The following is a 23,176-nucleotide window of genomic DNA, read 5'->3' on the forward strand; positions in this document are numbered from 1 at the left end:
AACATCCAAATGGAACGGGAGAGAGTAATCTGGGAGGGCTAGGTCTGCGGCCTGGGCTAGTTTCTGCTTTAAGATGATGAAAGCCTCCTCCGACGCCTGGTCCCAATTGAGGGCTGCACTGAGGTTACGTAGGCCGTGCTCCCGGACCAAAGCCCTCAGGGGCTGTGTGAGCCCCGTGTAATCTGGAATGTACGTGCGACTGTAACCTGTGAGACCTAAAAAGGACAACATGTCTTTTACCGTAGTGGGTTTTGGATGATGCAGGATAGCTGAGCGATGAGCCGGGGAGAGACCTGTCCCTGCGCTGGACAACACGCGACCTAAAAAGGACACAACTGTCCGCGCAATCTGCAATTTATCCTTACTGACCTTAAACCCTTACTCCGACAGTCTGAGCAGCACGGACTGGGTGGCTTCTAGGGCCGCCTCCGATGTTGGGGCAGCAATCAGGAGATCGTCAACGTATTGGATGAGGGTGACACCATCTGGGAGAGAACATCCCTGCAAAGCCTGCTTTAAGGCCTGATTAAAGATACCTGGAGAAAGGGCGAACCCTTGAGGCAGGCGAGTGTACCTTAGCTGACAACCCTTGTACGTGAAAGAGAATATGTCTCTGCACTCCTCTGCTAGAGGCAGACAGAAAAAAGCATTTGCCAAGTCAATACAAGTGAACCACTTCTGTTGTGGGGTCAAATTAGTCAGGGCAACATATGGGTTTGGAACTGGTCACGCCCATGATCCCTAGCTATCTGCTCATGTTGCAAGAGGGCTGTGTCCTGTGCTGCGACCTGTATGCCATAAGTACTGCAGGAGGGTGAAAAGGAGATCTGTGGGATCTGGGTCTGCACCCAGTCCTTTGATTCTCTGGCCCGTTTAACCATCGGGCCCAACTCTTTGGCCTGGTGTTTTAGGATGGAGGGCTTGAGAGACATGTGGGACAGCCTCCTGTCCCATCATAAACCAGGTCCCTTGTTCTGGGGTTAGCATGGTGGCTGAGGCTACTCCTTCGGGACCCACGTATATATTCCTAGAGGCAACTTGCCATTGGCGGCCTTCCAGGCCCTCAGTAAACAGTTCCTCATACCATTCAGTATTTTCCCTATCATAGAAAAGGGTCACATGAGGAGAGTCAGGGGGGCACACAGGGCTCTAGGAGCGAGATCCAGGGCCGCCACGCTGAGTAGGCCGCCAGGATGCCAGTCAGGCTGGGCTCCAGTAGGCCCCAATAGATGTCTGCCAGGGCCTGATTCTGGATGGGCTGGACCAACCACTGTCCCGCCCCCGTGTTCCGTGCGTCACAACGCAGGCGAGTGCCTTCCGGCAGGGTAACCACCAGTCCATCCGCACTGCACAAAATCGAGGCGCCCAACTTCACCAGCATGTCCCTGCCCAGGAGATTCACTGGAACTGAAGAAGACACAACAAAAGGGTGGAGGAAGGTCTGTTTCCCCACCGCAACTTTCACAGGTTTCGTTATTGGCAGTCTCTGTTCTTCCCCCGAGAAGCCCACCACGGTCACTGCTGAGGCAGACAAATGTTTCTCTGGGACCACGTTAAGAGTGGAATACGTGGCTCCCGTGTCCACCAAGAACGGCAGTACCTTATCCATGACCAGGAGGGAGAGCATAGAGTCTGCCTCCCCTGCCTCCCGGGCCGCTCGTGGGCACCGTCACTGGGGAGGGGGAAACCAGTCCCACTCCCCCCCTTCCATCACCGGGTAGAGTCCTGCTGGGGGAACTGCCTGTGGGTGTGGTGCCATCACCTGTATGTTGGGTGCCTGCACTTGGCCTGTAGGAGGTCCTCCCCTGCCGCGTGCACTGTTAGGAGCGGGTGCTGGACAATCCCTTGCCCAGTGGTCTTCTGCCCCATACCTGAAACAGACACCTGACGGCGGTCCCCTTCGCGGGCCGCCCCTTCTCCAGCCCCGGCCCCCGTATCCCCGACCCCAACCGCCTCGGGCCCTTCCCCACTGTTGGCCCCACCCTCCCTGTTGGTGGGTGGGTGTCCCATTCCAGGGACCCGGTGGTTGAGACGGTGGTCCCTCTGGGGAAACCCCCGCCACCATCTGCTTCCCCTGCCCTGCCTTTTTGTCTTGGATCGCCTTTTTTCTGGCTTCACCCACCTGCAGCTTCAGCAGCTGCGACTGCAGTTCCTTAAGGTCGCCTTCCTCTTTCTGTGTTTCCTCTTTTGCCCTCTGCAAATGATGGACGACATGCCTGTCCCACATCTGAGATTCTGCTTCTTGGAGATCTGGGTTGTTTAATATAGCCCCCTTCACTCCCGCTGGGACTCCCTCCATTACTGCCCGCCTGAACCATTCCTGCTGCGCCCCATCCTACCCTGGATGGCAGCCAGTGCAACGGGTCCTATCCTCTTTACTTATTTTATTTATCTACTTCAAAGGTTGTGGGTTTGAGTCCCACCGGAGTCGCCAATATTCTCTGGGGTGGAGCTTAGGATCCCATGTAAACTTTGGGAACACTGCTCCGCTTGGGGCGGGGAATATCTCTCGCATGGCGTCACCCAGGTCCACTATCACCGCTGTCAGAATCACACTATTTGCAACTGTCGCAACCCTTGCTCTGGCCTCTAAATCCTGTAGAGCGTGCTTAGTCATACATCGGGCTGCCACTGCCCGGAAATCCCCCAGGGCCAACGTCAGACCCTGAGTGAGTTGATCCAACTTATCCAGCCACTGTCCTCCCCCCTCTGCCGGGGGAGGCAGCTTGTCTGCCAAAGCCTGCACTTCCCCTATTGAGAAAGGTTTATATCTTTCTCTTCCGCCTGTTCCTCGCAATAAAGGTGCGACTAGCTTTGTCCCTGTGGAGCGCAAGCCGTATCCATTTCCGGACGACCCTTGCGCTCCCCCTATGTATTGTGCACCAAGTGCGTCTGTCTGGTTTTCCCCGAAAGGCTCCTCCTCACAGTCCTCGAACCGTGCGTCCTCCTCAGTCTCCTCACACGTCCCCACTAACTGTCCCACCACCTCTACTTGCCTTTGCTTCCTGCCACTTAACTCTAGCCCTCTTCCTGGGGTGGCGGGTTGAAATATGCCATTCTCCCCGAACTCCTCTACTTGCTCCCGCGCTATTCTGTTACGGAACGCTGGCTGGTCTGGTGCCCGTGCACAGTGCTGTAAATCTAACCTGTCTTCTGTCCCATGAGATGAGGACTCAGCCTCGACGTCTGAGCCCCCGTCTGATTCCTCCTCCACTTCCTCAGACCGCGCACCGACTGAGACTTCCCGAGTCCCCTGTGTGCGAATATGGAGGGTTCCCCCTGTAACATTAATCATTGGGCACATGTCGGCTGGGGGCGCTGTTGGAAACATTCTCTGGCCTGTATATGCCGGAGGAGGATCCTCACTGCCTGTCTGGGTGCCTTCTGCAGGAGAGGGTGACTTACACTCCTCTGTTTCCTCCCTATGGAGGTGATCTGTCCCCTGCCATAATAGCGCCAACCTCGACCACTCTCTCCTTTCGCTCTCATACTTTTCTATCTCCTTCTTCAGCTTTCCCTTTTTGATCCGATTAACGCTCACTCTCTTCTGAGCTGCCTCATCCCTGAGACTAGCCTGCTCTCTCTCTTCTTCCCACAATATTTCTCCCAATGAGCGCTTGTCCTCCACTCGACACCCAGCGCTCCGAATCGCCTCACACATACGCTGCGCTGCATCTGTTACCTCTTTCTCCTTATTATTCTCCCTACTTGCCCCTGCCACTGCTTCCTTCACCACCTGAATCTGCCTTAACAGGGGCTTCCACACTGTATTTTTAGGAGGTGCCCATCCTCCGTCATCTGGCTCTCTATCAAACTCGCGATCCATTGTAATTGGGCCAGCTATGTTAGCTTTATTTTATTCCTATTATTTAGTATTAATTTTTATTATTATATATTACTCCTCTATTCTGCTTTAATCCCTTTTTTTTTCTTCTAATTATTATATCATCTATTATTATTATTTATTTATTTATCTTTATTTTCTTCTAGCAGCGCTTTTACCTCTGGGTGGGGGTTCACCCAGCTACACTTCCTACACCTTTTATTGTAGTGTAATGTCCTACTATTAAACACCACCAATACATAAAACAGCCTTACAAACAATAATTCTTCATTCATATTCCCCGGAGTAGGGCATACCTCATACTCTTAATCCCAGTCAAATCATCACATTCATACACCTCCTAGCATTTTTGAGACTCCAAGCCTCGGGACTTCCAGCCCTTTTGGAGAGGGACCTTAGTTCCTCTCCCCACCTTACATTTGGGGGTCTTGAATTCCCCGGGTCCCAATACCCAGCTCGCCTACCAGCTCGTCAACCAATAGGGAGGTCGCCACACCCAAGACTATGCGGGGTCCTCCACCCTCTATTCCTTAAAATTGGTCCGGGCCGTCTTTTCCTTAAAATGTATCCCTGTACCTTTTTTATTTACCAACTTTTCGGCCGGACAGGGTCCCGGACCCTCTATTCCCTTCTTCTTTTTTTTTTTTTTTTTTTTGCTATCTCTTATTATTTTTTTTTTTATTTTTTATATCTCTTCTTATTACTTTTTTTCTATTTTTTAAATCTCTTATGTTTTTTTTTTTTTTTAACTCCGGTTTTTCTACACTCACAGACTTACCATACTCACTCCTTATACACAAGGCATAAACCACACAAGACACAGTACATCAACCCCACATATACCTGGTACCCGCAACCCCCTCTCTGTGCTAATTTACAGACGGGCCACTGGACACTTCAAACTGCTCAATTTGACATGACCAATATGCAGATTTTGATATAACAGGCTCTGCTTACCTCTTCTAATCGGGCCCCGCAGTTCTCTGTGTCCAAGTGGGCTTCGTCAACACTTAGCCGAATCTTGCAGATCTCCTGCTCATCCCGGACGAGCCCCCAAATTGTTGGAGTCAGAACTCCGCCGGGTCCGTTGATGAGAAGAGATTCACTGTACAGTCGAGGAGTGGTTGCAAGTCACCAGTTTATTCTGATTATAACCAGGGAGCTATTCTGATTATAATCAGGGAGCAAACATCCGACATACATTCAGCATGTACAAGAAGACGCTCGAACTCTAGGGGTCGGCTCTAGGTCTTTATAGGCCTTTTGGGGTGTGGCCCCCCTCGTCTGTACTTTTCCATCTACGTGACTACATCATACTTTAGCTTTTGCTCTAGTTAGTATGTGTGCATATTCCCAAACAAGGGTAAAAAATGAGTGTCAGCAATATGATGGGTTCCTGTTCTCTGAGTGTCTAGAACAGGGTCATCTTGACCCGTTCCCTTGCTGTAAGTTCCTGCTTTTTCCCATTTACGGGTAAGATCACCTCATCCTAGTCTCAGTTCCCTTGTCTATTTTCTTCATTGGGTTAAAGGCCATACAGTCATAAAATTATTAGTTGTATTTCTTAAATAATTAACCCTTCAATATGAAACTTTCAAAAACTGGGCTGAAGCAGTATTAGACAGTCCAGATGAAAAACAACATAAACGGAAGCGGACATCAAAGGCAGCCAGCAACAACAAAAGACATAAAACGATCAGCGAAGAACAGCTAGACATACTCGAGGGAGAAAAACACGAAGAAAACACCAAAAAAACAACAGCTAATGACGTTTTGGAACTAGCAAAAGAGTCATTGGATGAGATGCGGAAGAAATAATCCTACTCACAATAGCGATTTAAGTAGAAAAACCGGACGAATCCCTTGAAATATATCATCTGATCAATGTCTTGAGGTGTGGCAACCGTAGTATAAGCGGAATAATTGACTCCGGACCGTTGAATTATTAGAAAAATAATGCACACCCGAGGTGTAACGGCCACTCCGCTTCGCGTCGTGGCCGCATCACCACCTCGGGTGTGCATTATTTTTCTAATAATTCAACGGCCCGTCGTCAATTATTCCTTACTTAATTATGGTCTAATAAATGTCACCTTTGTGTTCTTTGTGGAAAAAATTGTCATTTCTGTAAACCTGGAGCTTTCAAAGCACAGGGGTTGAATACTTATGAAAACAGCACGTATTTATTTTCATCTTTTTTGTGTTAGCAGACAACTGGCCTATTTTGCCATTTTAAAATACAATAGAGCAAAAGATTTCTCAACATAAATGTTATGTGAGAAAATTTATATATTCTTTTATACTCCAGACAATCGTCATAACTTTCAGGGGGTTGAACACTTTTGCAAGCTTTATATGGATGTAAATGGTCTCTACAATCTCAGGCCCAAAGCACTTGCCAAAGGGAGAAACTACTCTTCTCTAGTCTGCCTGAAAGACCTCATTGGAATTCCAGAGCTTACTTTCTTGACTTACTGAGGTCACCCATAGCACAATCCTTATTGGCCACCTACCTGCAAGGCTCAGACTGCAGACTGCAAGACAGGGGTGGAACATGTGCTGAAGAATAACTATTATGCACAATGAATGACTTAATAATGTAAATGAAAGGGGAAATGTGTTGCCATGTCATTAAGCAGCCAGATATTCTAAAGCTGGATTTCCTGAAAACATGGCTTCTGAAGCACCCTGTGTTTCCTTTTTACGATTCTTTAGCAAATTTGTATGAATGTCTGCATATCGATTGGGCCTTTTTTTCACAGGTCCACCAGGGGATCCTGGAGTTGATGGGCCCAATGGAAATATAGGTTTTCCAGGAGCCAATGGTGCACCTGGTAAAGCAGGATTGCCAGGTAACTAGCAGCACTCATACTTCTTCAAAATGAGTAACAGTACACCCATACATATTTTCACTACATAGTCTTTGATTAACACTTACAACACTTACTTTTGACATATTATGCTGCAGTCCATTAGTTGTTCGTGAGATGGTTAGCAGCAGTGGTGGAACAACTGCACACAAGGCCCCGGGGCAAAACACTAATTGGGCCCGCACTCCTGTCCCACGCACGCACACACACACGCACACACACACGCACGCATACGTATATGTGGAGGCGCTGAAACAAGTTTTAAAGTGTAGGTGCAAGAACACAAAAAACTTAATGAGAGAATTTGACTGTCCCTCACAAAAACCATAAAGTTTTAGTGGCTAAATTGCATTTTCTACGCCTTTTCAGACAGGAGAAGATTTGTTTGGCTATACCTAGAAAACAACGTTGTTACTAGCCGTGTTAGGAAGATTACTTTGGAAATGTAATTCGTTACAATTACAAGTTACTCTATTTAAAATGTAATAGTGTAACTATTTCAATTACTATATGAAAGTAATGTAACTGATTATATTTGATTACTTTTTGATTACTTTTCTAAATTATGAATGAATATTCTCAACCGTAAACCATTTTTAAATAAAACCTGGTAGTGTTTACCTTACAGCAGTACTAAACACTGACTACTGTCAAACTCCTTTGAACATGTTTCAATACATGAATTAACATGATTATAATTGATCAATTTAATAAAGATACCAAACATACCATACATACCATATAGGCCTAATAACGATCTTAAACAACGGGTAAGAATAGATCCTTGCTTCATGCTCAGTGAAAAACCAGATTCCCTCAATGTAACAAGTCATAACATTAATGTTACATAAAGTATACCTAAAATGTATAAAAAAAACTGTTAAAACTCAGCCTTCAGTTATTAAATTCTAATGTGTGTTCATAATGTAAACTTTTTGGGAGTCAAAACAAGATAAACTACGAGTGATTTGACCACTCTGTGACGCTTCAGGATTACATTATGATACAAACATTTTATGTACTTGCGAAAATAAATGGTTCCATTTTACTTCTGATCTGAACAGTTCTTGCATCAGACAGGATATGAAATTTCAGCTGATTGTGTAATCACTTACTCTGTCTAAGTCAATTTTTTCCAATCACAAATCACGGAGTAGCCTAAAACAGTGTCTTCGCAGCACTGTAAAATAAAATGGGTTAGCAGAGTGGTAAGGCTGCATCGCCCCACCTTTAGCTCCACTCCTGGTTAGCAGTATGCTTGATTGTATTCTCAGGATGCAAAGGAGCTAAGGGCGATGCTGGTGCTCAGGGCACCGCCGGCTGTCAAGGACTGATAGGCACTCATGGACCAAAAGGACATAAAGGTGAACCCAGCCCCCCTGGATTTGGCCAAAAAGGAGCAAGAGGAGCAAAGGTATGGGTGTCCGCTTACTGTCAGAAAGCCTTTTGACACCTACCTTATAACTATACCCAGCTCAGTACATCAAAAATGTGTTCCATTTTCTATTTTTTGAGATTATGACATTACTCCATCCCACCTGATGCTATATAATTTGACATCATCCAGCTCACTAGTGTTTTTAGACCAGCACTACACTACACAACTCATTACTTCCTAACAACGGGGTGGGGGGGTTTATTGCAAGCACAGCACACAAAACGGGGAAAACTTCAATGAAAGATCAGGGCGACAGACTCTGACGTGGACTTAAATACACAGGACTAGACGAAACAATAAGAAACAGTTGGGAACAATCGGATTGCACGCGAACTTAATGAGGGGCGTAGCACACGAGAGGGTCATACGAGCAGGTCATGACAGGTATGGGCATACTTTTTGTTACAATTTTGTATTTGTCTAGAGAAGACTTGATTCAAAATAAAAAATTAGTCACCATGTTAATCTACATCAATCCAAAGTTTTTATTTTCACGTTATTGCACTTTATTTTGCTTGATTTATGGGACATACTTGACTACACTAGATTTTATTTAAAGTTCCCAATAAAATATGATAAAATGCTAATTATATTTGCCTTTTTTAATTCATTGAAATGTAAAGGATTGTGTGAAATTTCATCATTTTGACTACTATCCCCAGTATCAAACTGAATCGTATCATAACATAACGTATCGTGGGAATTTCTGAGGTATTAAAATTGAACCGTTGGCTTAAGGAATCTATATTGTATCGTATCGTGAGGAAAGCTGTGATTTACACCCCTAATAGGTGGCACTACTTTCACTCTCACAATTAAAAGGGTTGCAATAGTATTGCACAGTCGTCTCACGCCACCATCTTGGTACATTGTCAGTCATGGTAATAGAGTACTCAGAGAATGCAACCTAGTTTGGTCAAGTCAGGCTTTATTCTAACACCAGTCAATTTCAGTACACTACTTACGGTGACGTGAAATAATCTCTGTTCATCTGTGTCTAATTTTTCCCATCTCCATGTTTCACAAAGTCACCTGCATGACCTCTCCCACCACATCCATAAACTTACTCTTAGTTCTTCCTCTTTTCCTCTTGCCAGCAACCTTCACCCATTATACTCAGCATCTCTCCTCTGTACATGTCCAATCCAATGCAATCTTTATCTCCAAACTGTCCAATTCTAGCTGTCCCTCTAATATCCTCATTCCTCATCCTATCCATCCTTGTCACTCCGAATGCAAATCATAAAATCTTTAACTCTGCCATCTCCAGCTCTGCCTCCTGTCTTTTCATCGGCGCCACTGTCTCTAACCGATATAACATCGCTGGTCTCACATCTTGTAGACCTTCCCTTTCACTCTTGCTGATACCCGCCTGTCCCAAATCACTTCTGCTACTCCACCTTGCCTGCACTCTCTGCTTCACCTCTCTTCCTCACCCCCCCCCCCCCCTTACACTGAATTGTTGACCCCAAGTATTTAAACTCCTCCACATTCTCCAACTCTAGTCCCTGCATTCCGCTGTCATTCATGCACATATTTTACGTCTCAAGACATGTATTCTGTCTTATGGGTAACACTGAAGAAAACCATGGGTAACACTAAAGCAAATGAAAGCACTAAAAGTCTGCAGGTGCAATTTATTTGCTTCTGGCTGGGTACAAGAACTCCAGATGGAAAAGTGTGGATGAAATATTTTAGTGCATTCACTAAGTACGAGTATAAGAATACATTTCATGCTTATTATATATTGTTTTTTTGTTATTTCATTTTCATCACAATGTTAACTTAATTATGTTGCTTTGCAGTGTTAACACTACAGTGCTGTGCCTGCTTTTATTGCTTTTACAATAAATCTGGTTTGATCACTACTGGTTTTGATCATTAGTGAAGGTGACTTGAACATAGAGTCAAAATGTAATCCAGTAGTGCTTTGTGAATTCAAATTCCCATATAAACCTTTAGCCATTTAGATTTTTTTAAATGTTTCTCCAAATATGGAAAACTACTATACGGTATTTCATATCTCATTCCTATTAGACTGACATTGAATCGGAATCTAATCGTATCGGATTGAATCAATTCCCAGCCCTAATCATCACAATCAATTCCTACATAACGCTACACATTGCTACAGAAACATCTGAGCATCTGGGCTAATGATTCATAAAATATTTCCAGCAAACCAAATGCTAACATTGCTAATCCTCTTTTCCTGTGATTTTTGGGGCACTTTTATCCAGGGTGATCCAGGACAGCAAGGCATTAAAGGAGAGAAAGGGGAAATAGGTGAACCTGGAAGCCTAGGACCTCATGGCCAAAGTGGTTCTCCTGGTCCTAGAGGAAATGAGGGATTCCCAGGAAATGAAGGTACCTTAATGTACAGTAAAAGTAACAGGCAGTGACTAAAAAGGCTATATTTTTCCCAGTTGTTGTTGTTATTATTGTTGCTGTCTTCTTATCTCAGGAAGTCCAGGCTTACCAGGAGAGAGGGGATCAGATGGCATTCGTGGCCTCAATGGGCTCCCAGGGCCTAAAGGCCTTCAGGGTATGAGAACACAATGTAACTGAAGAGATGTGTTTCAACTATTACTATTGTCTATACTGCCTACAATATTTTAATATTCTGTTTTTAAGACCCATGCCTTTCACATTTAGCTGTAAGTGTTTGAAATCAAATGTGTGCAGTGTTTAAGACCTGTGATTATGTATAAGACGTGGCAGGATGGCACAGCCCTGTGACACAGGGATCAAGAAAGAAATTGGGATATTATAGGAGATAAGGGATAGGAGTAAAAACTGGTGTAGCAATAGCAAAATGAAAGTACAATCTCCTGGGGGGAGCTGAATTCGCAAAGCACTGTCCCCCCCCCACCCCAGGCGATGAAGTTTCACTGTGTGGCCTGTCTTTCTCAGAGGCTGCCAGCAAATGTTGTGGCTCAGTCAGTGAACACTCTGTGCACGTGATCGTAGGGAGATGCCCACTATAGCAAATTGCACTTAGGCTCTGAATACATGTATACCCTTTTGAGCACTCCTGATAAGTTACTTACCCTTTTAGGTAAAACCAAATTAAATCTGACTCCAAATTATGTATGTTAGGGCTTGAGTTTGAATATTCTATCTGGTGAGATTAGAATTGTTCTAATCACTTCCATGCCTACAGTTGACTAACTCTGCTCATTATGGCAGTAATGCTGTGTGGGATCTGCCTTCGACGCATTAAGTGAGATTCCCATACCCAGTATACATTCAGATTAATCTCAGTTCAGGGACTGTGGGGCATTTGCAATCTATTAAGTTCAGGGACTGCCTGAAGATTAGATTCAACTAATTCAACTCAAAGGCTGAAAATACAAAGCCAGCATGTTTGGTTAACTAGCTCAGTGACTGGCCCAATATATTTAGCTAATCCAACACAAAGGCTGCATGCATAAAGCCAGCATATTTTGTTAATTAGCTCAGGGATCGTCAGTATATCTAGTAAACACAACTCAGAGGCTGACCAGCAGGAAGCAGATGGTTGACTAGCTAGTTCAGGGACCGATTCACTGGTAGTATGTCTGATACACTCAACTAAGTGGCCAGATAGCAATTTACCATTGCTCAGTATAATGCAACCACTCTCCCAGTTTAACTGAGTCTAGAAATGCTGTGTTTCCCTTCTAATCAGGAATTTATCAGAGTTAGCAAGCAGACAACTACGAAGTAATCAAAACATAATTTATTAGCTGAGTAAAACAATATACATCCATCATCAGTCAACCATGACACAGGGACCAAAATAAATATGTTATGCACATACAAAAGAGCACAGAGACAAAGTGATACATACCCCAGCAGAAGATACACATGGTAGTTGTGAGATTGATCTGGCTACAGAATGCTAATGGCACTGCATTATGTGGGAGCTCTGATTACAGAGTGTCTCATTAGTAAAGGCTACACAAGATGAGTATGCTAATCGCACCTACCATGTGGGGGTTCTCATTACAGAATGTCCCCCTGACTGTCACATGGACCCTTCCTTAAATACCAAACCAAGCAATGGGTTTTCTTTGAAAATGGTGATACACCAACCTCGGACCAGATGTTATGGTTATTGTTTACTTACAGATATTGGTTTTAGGTTGTGATCTCTTTGTAATCCCCTACAGGGTGTACTAATAAAGCACTGAATATATTAGTTCTCAAGACAATGGTCAATTGGAATGTTAATGGTGGGGTCATTGGGGCCTGTTGTTCACTGAGGGGGCAGAGCCTTCCAACAAGCCAAGATTTGTCTAATTCTCTAAATCTTCATAATATAATGATATATTGGTTTAAGACTGAGCCCATTATACTCATTACACTGAGACCATTTAAATGAAACCAAGCATAAGTATGTACATTGATTGGATTAACATCAGAGAATGTTTCCCATTTTGGACTTCTGTGTGACCATTTGGGACCATGGAACTGGGGCAGGGGAGCAGAAAGGGAGGGTGGAGAGGGCAGGATGGGTTTACGATTAATGAGCCAGAGATGGTCTGCCTGTGGGCTCTTTTTCGCACAGTGGGGGTTGAGGTGGGGTTGCTGATAGGATGGTCCGATGGCCTTTGCCCAGCCTCTTTGAAGCCAATTTGACGGGTTCCCCCTGGGTGAGGTGCAGCGCAGGCCTAAAGAAGTCCAGGGTTACAGAGTCCTGTTTGGCCCTTGAGCCAAGCTTTCTAATGTTCAACACTTGTGTGTTGGTTTAGAACCTGATCAACTGATATATAGACACTGATACATTACTTTCAGGGAAGGGAGATTTATTAAAAAGACACAAACCACAGTCAGACAGTCCTGCCAGAAATGAGACATGAACTAGATCCTGCCTGTTTGACGCAACACTGAAGGGCAATCAGTGGAGTTGTAAGACATGTTTAATAAGTAGTTGTAGTGTCTCCTTAGTGATGGGTAACTTGGTCATCAGTACAAAAAAAGACAGCCTTCAAATTGTGGTCCTGTCTCTGAATGGTTAGCTAATACTGGGTCACTGATGCATGAAAGCCTCTCCTTTCTGCGCTGCTCCCAGCAGCACTGGTAGAGCCAGGCGTCTACCCTGAGTGTGTGGTCAACCAGTTTTTCAAACAAGGGAGAGATTTCACAGGTGGTCATTATTTCTTCTGACAAACCATGATAAAACATGTCGCTTTGGGCTTGACCATCCCAACCACTCACCATTGCGAGCATCTGGAAGGTAAGTGCATATTCCAAAACAGACAGGCTTCTTTGATGAAGCTACAGTAGCGCACATGGAATGATGAAATACCAATTTCATTTTCTACACAAATGGGTGAAGTCTGAACAAAAAGAGGCACCAGAATCCCTGGTAGCAGTAACCCATTCCCTGGCAGAGTTGGCTAACAATGTTATCAGAAATGCCACCCTGCTGCACTCTGTAGGGAAGGCAGAGGGCTATAATACAAATACTAGGCAACAACTAGGTTGGGATTCCCTGGGGATGTGGCTATTGTGAGATCTATGTAAAGAGAGTGCTGCCAGGAGCTGCTTCCTATCTGTTAACCAGTTATCAATCCAGGTCGCTACAGTTCCTAAAATACCTGTCGCTTTGAGTTTAAGTAAGAGCCTCTTGTGGGGGACATGATACAGCCACCATATGGATGAAAACTCAAATAGTGATCCATTAGTCAATTACACATGGCTGGCCTGACACGACCGAAAAAGACAGACATAGTAGTGGTTGGTTAAGTACAGTGTTAAGTGAGACTGAGTTAACAGTAACTTGGTTGAGTTAATTGATTAAACATCAAAATTATTGGTTCTTTTTTTTCCCAATAGTTAACTGAGAAACAAGTTTCATTTGGCTTTGGTACTTTCATAATTTAGATGTCATTGTGAGATTATTTAAATGAATTTGTTGTCACAGGAAACCCAGGTGTGGCTGGTTTTCCAGGACCTGCTGGCCCCAAAGGCCAACAAGCACTCTGTGGCTTCCCTGGTTCGTTGGGAGAGAAGGGGGATTTTGGAGGCAAGTGTTGCATTCCTTATCTGTGCTGGCACGTGGAGAATACAGTGAAGATTTACTTCAAATTTTTTTTTTGTTCTCTCCACAGCTTTTGTGATTGGAGAGCTGGGCCCAGATGGGCCAAAGGGCCCAGAAGGTGAGCTGGAAATATGGATGAACTTTCTGTTTTTAGGACCTAAATAGTCCAAGAGAGACACTCAGTTGGAACAGTTGAAATATTGGCATTAAGGTAATCCATCTCCAGCAGAGTTACTTACATGTCATAGAGCTCCTGTTAGGTGTGTTTACTTGCTTTTCCTTGCAACCCTCAGGTCCCAAAGGAGACATGGGTCACATAGGCCCCCTTGGGCCTCCTGGTCCCAGTGGTGTCTGTGGAGAAAAAGGCTCCAAAGGACCCCAAGGCCCTCAGGGAAGAACTGGTGCATGTGGGCAAAAAGGAATGTGTTATTGTGGTCTGAAAGGAGACCGTGGGCATCATGGTTTGACTGGGGACAGTGGTAAGGAGCCAGAGGAAAATAAATTACTAAATAGCCTACCTATGAGTGCATATTAGCAGCCCACTGTTTACTGATTAGAATACTGCATTAGAACATAAGAACTATACAAACGAGAGGAGACCATTTGGCCCATCGAGCTCGCTTGGGGAGAACTGAACTAATAGCTCAGAGTTGTTAAAATCTTATCTAGCTCTGATTTAAAGGAACCCAAAGATTCAGCTTGCACTACGTTATCAGGAAGACTATTCCATACTCTGACTACACGCTGTGTAAAGAAGTGCTTCCTTAAATCCAGTTTGAAATGTTCTCCCGCTAATTTCCACCTATGTCCACGAGTTCTTGTATTTGAACTAATGCTAAAGTAACTATTCGGTTGAACAGCATCCAAACCTGTTAGAATCTTATAGACATGGATCATGTCCCCCCTCAGTCTCCTTTGCTTGAGGCTGAACAGATTTAGCTCAACTAACCTTTCCTCATATGACATTCCTCTAAGACCAGGAATCATTCTTGTGGCCCTACGCTGCACCTTTTCTAAGGCCGCAATGTCCTTTTTAAGATATGTTGACCAAACCTGCACACAATATTCTAGGTGAGGTCTCACCAAGGAATTGTATAATCTTAGCATTACCTCCCTTGACTTAAACTCCACACACCTGGAGATATACCCCAACATCCTATTGGCCTTTTTTATTGCTTCCCCGCACTGGCGAGAATGAGACATGGAAGCATCAACATACACACCAAGGTCTTTCTCATAATCAGCTACCTTTATTTCAGTAGGTCCCATAAAATACCTGTACTTTATATTTCTGCTCCCTACATGGAGTACCTTACATTTGTCTATATTAAATTTCATCTGCCAGGTATCGGCCCAGTCACTAATTAAATCAAGATCCCGCTGTAGCTGCTGAGCCGCTAGTTCAGTATCTGCTACACCACCCACTTTGGTGTCATCTGCAAATTTCACCAGTTTACTGTATATATTGGTGTCTATATCATTTATGTAAATTAGGAACAATAGTGGTCCTAAAATTGAACCCTGCGGTACCCCACAATGAACACAGGCCCACTATGACATTGTGCCTCTTATAACTACTCGCTGCTTCCTATCTGTTAACCAGTTATCAATCCAGGTCGCTACAGTTCCTAAAATACCTGTCGCTTTGAGTTTAAGTAAGAGCCTCTTGTGGGGGACAACATCAAAAGCCTTTTGGAAATCTAAGTAGATGACATCATAAGCCTTCTTATCATCAACTTCCTGAGTAGCTTCCTCAAAAAACTCCAACAGATTTGTTAAACAGGATCTACCTCTCCTAAACCCATTCTGGCTATTCCTCAAAATGTTATTTGAGTCCAGGTAATCTACCATTTTCTCTTTGATTTTAGCCTCCATAACTTTACCAGTTATACAAGTTAATGGGTAGCGTGTGGCTCAGTGGGCTAAGCCGTGTGCCTGTAATCACAAGGTCACCAGTTCAAGCCCAGCCTCAGCACGTCTGTGGGTCCTTGAGCAAGACCCTCAACCCCCAGCTCCCTGGGCGCCACTACGGGTGGCTGCCCTTCGTGGACAACTTGCTCTACAAAGAGCAAGTTGAGGAAAGCGTAAAAAGAATTTCCCCACAGGGATTAATAAAGTGTTCATCATTTCATTAAGTTAGACTGATTGGCCTATAGTTTGACAAATTACTTCTCCTTTTTTGAAAATGGGCATTATGTTGGCATGCTTCCAATCAGAAGGTACCACACCTTCAGATAAGGATTTTTGAAACAGTAAAGTAAAGGGTCGGCAAATAATATCCCTCATCTCTTTTAACACTATAGGTAAGATGCCATCAGGGCCCTGTGATTTATTTATTTTGAGCTTAGCTAGGCTTTGCAAAACATCAGCTTCAGTTATATATATTTTAGTTATAGACGATGCTGGATTAGTAATAAGAACTGGTAAGTTACTAGTGTCCTCAAAAGTGAATACCCGTGCAAAACTATCATTGAACTCATTTACTATATCAATGTCGTTTTCAATTATAAGACCCTTACTATCCTGCAGATTAGTAATTTCAGCTTTTAGAGCTCTTTTAGAGTTAAAATACTGGAAGAAACTTTTAACGTCATCCTTAGCCTCCAATGCGATCTTCCTTTTGACATTCCTTTTAGCTCGTCTAATGTCATTTTTTAACTCAGCCTGTAGATTTGGATACTCTTGCTTTATTCTGTCATCATCAGTTATTTTCCATTTCTAGAACAAAGCCCTTTTCCTCCTTACTTAATACTTTATTTTCCTAGTAAACCACCTAGGTTGCAATTTCCTAGATTTATTCTTGCTGGAAACCGGTATGAAGTCGTCTTGCACTTGCAATAATGTGCTTTTAAAAAATTCCCATGCCTCTTCAACAGTTTTGTTATTCAACTCCATCCAGTTCACAGTTTCTAGTTTTAATGTCATACAATTGAAGTTAGCCTTCCTAACATTATATATTTTTGATTTGGACTTTGCTCTTCGGGCACTAAACTTAACCTCAAATTTAACCATGTTATGATCGCTACTGTCAAGTTGTTCTAAAACGTCTAATTTACCAATCCTGTCCTGGTTATTAGAGAAAACAAGATCAAGAATGGCATCTCCCCTGGTAGGGGTGTTAACAAACTGAGTAAAAAAAACAATCCTGTACTAATTCCACCATCTCCAGTTCATTTTCAGAAGAGCCAGCGGCAATGTCCCCCTGCATCCCCGGTAGATTAAAATCACCCATAACTACCACATAATTTTTATTGCTCATAATCCTAATATCACTGTATAACAATCTGCTTTCCTCGGCAGCTACATTAGGTGCTCTGTAACAAACACCGACAATTAGGCTATTTGAGTTTTTAGCATCTAATTTTACCCATATAGCTTCCGTAGTTTTACTTATAGCTCTCTTGCCTGCAAGTTTTCCTTTACATATACTGTACTGCAACACCACCTCCCTTCTTACCTATACGGTCTTTACGGAACAACGTGTAACGTGCATTTATCATCAGCAAATTGCAGAAGTTTAACATTAACACAATTAAGCAGATGTTTTTCTCCAAAGTGATTAGGCAAGTAGAACATTGCAAACATACATGGTGTCAAGGAGTCAACTCGGCAAAAGTGCAGCTAGGCTAATCTTACAGTGAATGCCTAGCTACAAATGTAAGCAGCATTGGAGCAAGCAGGATACTAATAAGACTACCAAGAACCTGAAGTGCAACATAAGAACATTCAGTGACTGTAAAGAGGCATCAGACTATGGCCCTGTTCTCACCTGGTATTAACATGCTTCCTGGGTGATTTGATTACAAGTGGATAGCGCCAAATACAGGTGTGAACGCACCCAAAACGGATTGAGAATGTATTGAGATTGGATCGCTCAAACCACATTCGGAGGTTATGAATAACATATGAATAACAAAATTAATCTTTTTTTCTACAACACCAAAAAATATGTTTTAATCTGCTGGAAAGTTGGTTTAATATTAAAAATCAATATTATATTATATTATATTATATTATATTATATTAACCCTTTCAGGCTCAAATTAAGTTTTAGTAACGACAGGACAACCAAGTCCTGCAGTGGTACTTCTGAGTAAAAAAAACTCATAAAATATGTATGTGGGGTAATAAGGTAGTTAGTTTTTAACTGTTGCAAATCAGCAACGCCTGCCTTGAGAGGGTTAATACAGACGCTTCTCTACTTATGAACGAGATACGTTCCAAATGGCTGTTTGCAACTTGAAATGTTTGGAAGTCGTTATTCAACATCATTTTAATGGTACTGTATATGCACGTACTATGAACTAGGATGCTGGGAGTACGCATTCTACGCTGCTGTGTGGCGGGAGTAGTGGCCAGAAGTCATATTAGGCAGAATTAGCACACAGAAAAAAAAAATGATGTTGCTGACAGGAAACGGGAGCCCAGCGAACAAATTTTGGAGTTACAGTTCTCTTTGTTCGTATGTCTGAAAGTGCATAACTTGAAAGTTCGTAAGTAGTGGAGCGTCTGTCATATTAATATAATATATTCGCATGGAAACATTGTCAAAAGTGTGCATCATTAATATTCTGTGCAAATTTGGGTAAAATAAATTGTGTAATTAATTGTGTAAGAAGTGATTTATTAAAGATATTTTAGAATTTACACATATCATATTTGATGCGAACTTTGATGACGTGCCCCTTATTTATGTCAAAGCTGTTCCACGCTTTATTAATATTGGTGAACCGTGCTGGTAAAAATTAAATGAATGTAAGAAGAAAACATGTAGGTAAAAATGTGTGTTCAATTGCCTAGATAATGGATATGTTAATAGAAACATATAACCACAGTGAGATTGCTTATATAGTTTTACACTGAGCTGTCCGGGGGGTTGTACTCCTGGTCAGAAATTCGGTCTTGATTGCTTTGCTTCTTTTACTTCACTTGCTCCAAGTCAGACATATTATTCAGCATATCAGACAAAATAATGAACCACTTTGTTGAAATCTTCACAAATTTTGAACTTCATTGGTTATGATTAAAAGCTGAAATATGCCTGTTCGCACAACAAAAGACCTGCGAAAATCTCAGCAGGGGTGAAAAACATCTCGGGACTTTCACCAGAAAATAAAAACTCAGTAAATCTAGTGATAGAACTACCTATATTATATACAAGGATGTACAAAATATATATCTGCTATATACATATATTGCACTATAGAATAACATTGAACAGGGTTTTTACAATGGGATGACATGGAAGTCGAAGTATGGAGTGCATTTGTTTCTACCAAACAAATATTTTTAAAAAACAATGTCTACCAGTTAAAAAATATCTTTATTTCGATCTGTTTATATAGTGTTTTATTTGGTCTCACCCATTTTTCTTTCTTAATGGATGCAGGGTTCAAGGGTTCCAGGGGACCCCCGGGGCCTCCAGGGCCAGGGCTTAAAGGTGACAAAGGTGACACTGGGGAAACAGGTACAGCTGGGCAACCTGGGGAGAAAGGAGACCATGGGGTCACAGGCAAACGTGTAAGTCCTATTAGAAACATGCTTAAAGTGACAAACATCATTATACATATAGCAGACATGCAAGAAATCTTAACCATAGAGTATAAACATGCACACAGTACATTGATCTTCATTTTCATTTTGTTATATTTTTTTCATTACCGGTTGTTGAAACTGTAGGGAGAAGATGGCTTGCCTGGTAATCAGGGACTCATTGGTGACACTGGGCCTCCTGGAGATAAGGGAGATATTGGTAATTAAATAATCTTCCAAATTTTGATTTATTGCATGACTGTGATCTCTAACAGTTATTTGATCTTATAAAATGACTGCATACTGCCCTTTTTAGGTACAAACGGGAATCCAGGCTGTCCAGGACCCAAGGGTAACTCTGGATCAAAAGGCCCTCAGGGAAAACCAGGTAGAGGATGCTGTGTAGTACTTGCGTTAAAAACTTTGCCTTGACCACTGGTCGTTATATCCCAGAAATTCTGCAAATTATAACAGAACTTGGAGTGTGGTTGAGAGGTGCTATGCTCTCAGACTTAATGTCTGTATGTTTGTTGGCTGCCTGTCTTTGCTAATAGGTAATGTGCAGGGATGCACGTAACTGGCACAAAAGTATGCATTTACCTTTAAAAGCGGCAATCGATTGTTGTAACAGAGCAAATGCAAACTTATTTTATGTGCAGTTGCGGTTCTATGACAAGAAATTACAGTGCATTTTAACCTTTATACCACAAATGAAGTACGAATTAGAATATTAAAGCACCGGGCAGACCGAGGCATCACAGGAGCAGAGAAGGACAAGGACACTTGCTTGCCAGGGAAAACACGCTCTTTAATAGCAGTCCTTAACAGGACTATAACAGGCACCCAACGAGCACCAAACCAAATACAAAGAAAGGAAATACAAGGTTGTCAGATGCCGTACTGTAAGGTGCACACACGGTGGGAGATTTACACAAGCTAAATTCATGTGAGGATCAGACAGGGCACACACAAGATACAGGCGAACACATACGCAAAAATAGGGAAGTGCAACCATTAACAGTAGCTGTGCAACAAGGGCTATTCACAGTTACAGACAGGGGCTATTTACAATTGCATGCGGGGCTAGAATATAAAGGTTAAAATGCACAATAATTTCTTGTCATATCAGCAGAAATGCACAAAAAATAAGTACTCTTTTTATGGTCTTACAACAAACAACTGCCGCACATATCACTTTTGAAGGTGAATGTGTACCAATTATTTGCATCCCTGCTTCCTGCTATAGGTCCATGTGTTATGATAAATGATCCAACGCTCATCAGTGGGGAGCAAGGTCCAAGAGGAGCTCCAGGGATCCAAGGAGGGCAGGGACCTCCAGGGAAAAAGGGAACTCCGGGAAAATGTGGTAAAGCAGGGCTTTGCATGTAATGCACACATGCCAGACAAAAAAAACAATGCACACTTTAGCACAGTATCCTAAAATATTTGATGTACTACACATAAGACACACATTATTTTATGCATTTTTGTTAGTACATGATAAATACAGTATAGGAAGTAAAATTAAAAAAATTATGGTAACACTATCTTAAAGCAGGCCTTATCTGTTATTTTGTGGTTGTTGCTTTTTCTGTTTTCCCCAGTGTGTATTACTTCGTATTTGTTTCTGTCATCAGTTTGCATTGTAGTACTAGTGTCTGGTTTAGGTCTCCTAGTTTTGATGTTTAGTTCTGTTAATCAGCCCCACCTGTTGCTCGTTGTCCTGTCCTTTCTTTGGTTATTTGGGTATTGTTCTCACCTGTCCTGCATTGGCTCGTTAGCCTTGTGTGTATTTAATGGTGCGTCCGATTATCTGCCCGAAGTCATAAATTCCGAGGTGTGTGATGTCACGTCCGACTAATCTCCTGTTCAAGCTACACATCTCCGAACAAACATGGCTCCCTCCATGAACACACTGTTGTGTGTTGTTGCTTTATATTTTAGCAGATTTGGAGTGAGATTCTTTTTCCCTAGAGAAAAACAAACAAGAAACACAAACTAGTCAAACCACATTAAAATCTTTATAATATTTTAGTAGATCCATAGCAATATTCTTTTTTCGAGAGGCAAACAAACTACAAACAAACAAAACACACTAACAAGTCTGGTAAAAATCTCATATTGCATGCTAGGTTACTATTTACGATCAAGATATGGAATTCTCTAAATCGACCACGTACAATTACATTTGTAACTATTATACATTTAACAAAATAAACATTTTAAATATTTGTAAAATAGAATTACTGTTGACTGTGTAAGCCGCCATGTTGAAATGACTTCACGGGGGAATCTCAGACAACAAAATTCTGTCTGACCTCAACGTTGGAAAGGAATTGTGTTTATGACAGGAAGTGACGTTTTTCACGATGTTTTTATCCGAGTTCCAACTTGGAAAGTACAGTACCTGCTTCTGCTATGTTTGGCAGTCAGTCATTGTATGTTGATCAGTGAAGGTTGCGCTGCCCAAATGCTTTGTCATGCGCCAATCTTGTATTATTCTATGGTGTCTTTAAGTTAGTTCTTGTTTTCCATATTTGCCTTTTGACCATTTGAGATCCCTTTTATTTTGTGTTTACCCCAGTGTGTTCTGTTTCCCCAATAAACCCTTTTTGTCTTGGAGCTGCTAGTGGATCAGCACCCTCATTTCTGCCTGGATTGGTATTTCACCAATGGTGTATTCCAGCCTTGTGCCCTTTGCTGTCTAGGATAGGTTCTAGGCCACCCTGTAATCATAACCAGAATTAGTAGTTAGAAGATGGATATATGGGTGTATTGCTTTATGCTGTATTTCTAATTCAACTCATGCTGTCATTGTATATTTTCCTTTATGGGACAGTTACCTCTCAATTGTGAAAATCTACATAATATAAGAAATCCCTGTCCTTTGTTTTAGGACCTACTGGCCAGAAAGGGATAACTGGAAAGGCTGGATTTCCAGGACCACAAGGAGTGTTAGGTCAGAAAGGAGAGACAGGTTTGCCAGGGCCACAAGGTACTGTTTAGACCCACATCGATACCAACTTCCAATGTTAAATTTCATGTGAACAATATCACACAAAAAAACATAGGATCTAATCTTATCTTGACAACGTGTCATCGATCTACTGATTATGCTTAGAAATGTTGTTGGTGAAAAAAGCATGAAAAAAGACAGCTTGTACAGTAAATGGATGTCTTCTCAGATTCTGTTCTATCTGTATCTCATTAGGATTGCAGGGGCCTCGAGGGCCCCCAGGCAAGAAGGGTATCCGTGGTCCCCCTGGTGCTTTTGTCCCAAGAATTTCCAAAAACAGCTTTATTTTCGCTCGACACAGCCAGACAGCTACTGAGCCCAGCTGTCCAGAGGACAGTAATCAGATGTGGTCTGGATTCTCCCTCATCTTCGTCAATGGGAACAACATGGGGCATGGCCAAGATCTGGGTGAGAATCTACCAACATCTCACTATGATGGCCGATTATC

The 23,176-nt window shown here is 42.6% G+C and overlaps 1 protein-coding gene across 4 annotated transcripts in view; it reads left to right on the top strand.

Annotated features, from left to right (window-relative positions):
* col4a3 (collagen, type IV, alpha 3) overlaps positions 1 to 23,176 on the top strand; it is a 119,732-nt gene that overhangs the window by 72,054 nt on the left and 24,502 nt on the right. For all 4 annotated transcript variants that reach the window (XR_011983387.1, XM_072701760.1, XM_072701761.1 and 1 more), the window contains 13 exons: positions 6,607 to 6,696; positions 7,989 to 8,128; positions 10,393 to 10,519; positions 10,617 to 10,697; positions 14,064 to 14,165; positions 14,251 to 14,298; positions 14,474 to 14,659; positions 19,570 to 19,700; positions 19,860 to 19,932; positions 20,029 to 20,100; positions 20,959 to 21,078; positions 22,609 to 22,707; positions 22,924 to 23,136. Coding sequence is in view for 3 of the 4 variants with exons in the window: in XM_072701760.1 (XP_072557861.1) it covers positions 6,607 to 6,696; positions 7,989 to 8,128; positions 10,393 to 10,519; positions 10,617 to 10,697; positions 14,064 to 14,165; positions 14,251 to 14,298; positions 14,474 to 14,659; positions 19,570 to 19,700; positions 19,860 to 19,932; positions 20,029 to 20,100; positions 20,959 to 21,078; positions 22,609 to 22,707; positions 22,924 to 23,136 (1,482 nt within the window). In the remaining variant the exon portion in view is untranslated. The remainder of the gene's footprint in view (positions 1 to 6,606; positions 6,697 to 7,988; positions 8,129 to 10,392; positions 10,520 to 10,616; positions 10,698 to 14,063; positions 14,166 to 14,250; positions 14,299 to 14,473; positions 14,660 to 19,569; positions 19,701 to 19,859; positions 19,933 to 20,028; positions 20,101 to 20,958; positions 21,079 to 22,608; positions 22,708 to 22,923; positions 23,137 to 23,176) is intronic.

The sequence above is a fragment of the Paramormyrops kingsleyae genome, chromosome 17, assembly GCF_048594095.1.
Source record: "Paramormyrops kingsleyae isolate MSU_618 chromosome 17, PKINGS_0.4, whole genome shotgun sequence".
NCBI lineage: Eukaryota > Metazoa > Chordata > Actinopteri > Osteoglossiformes > Mormyridae > Paramormyrops > Paramormyrops kingsleyae.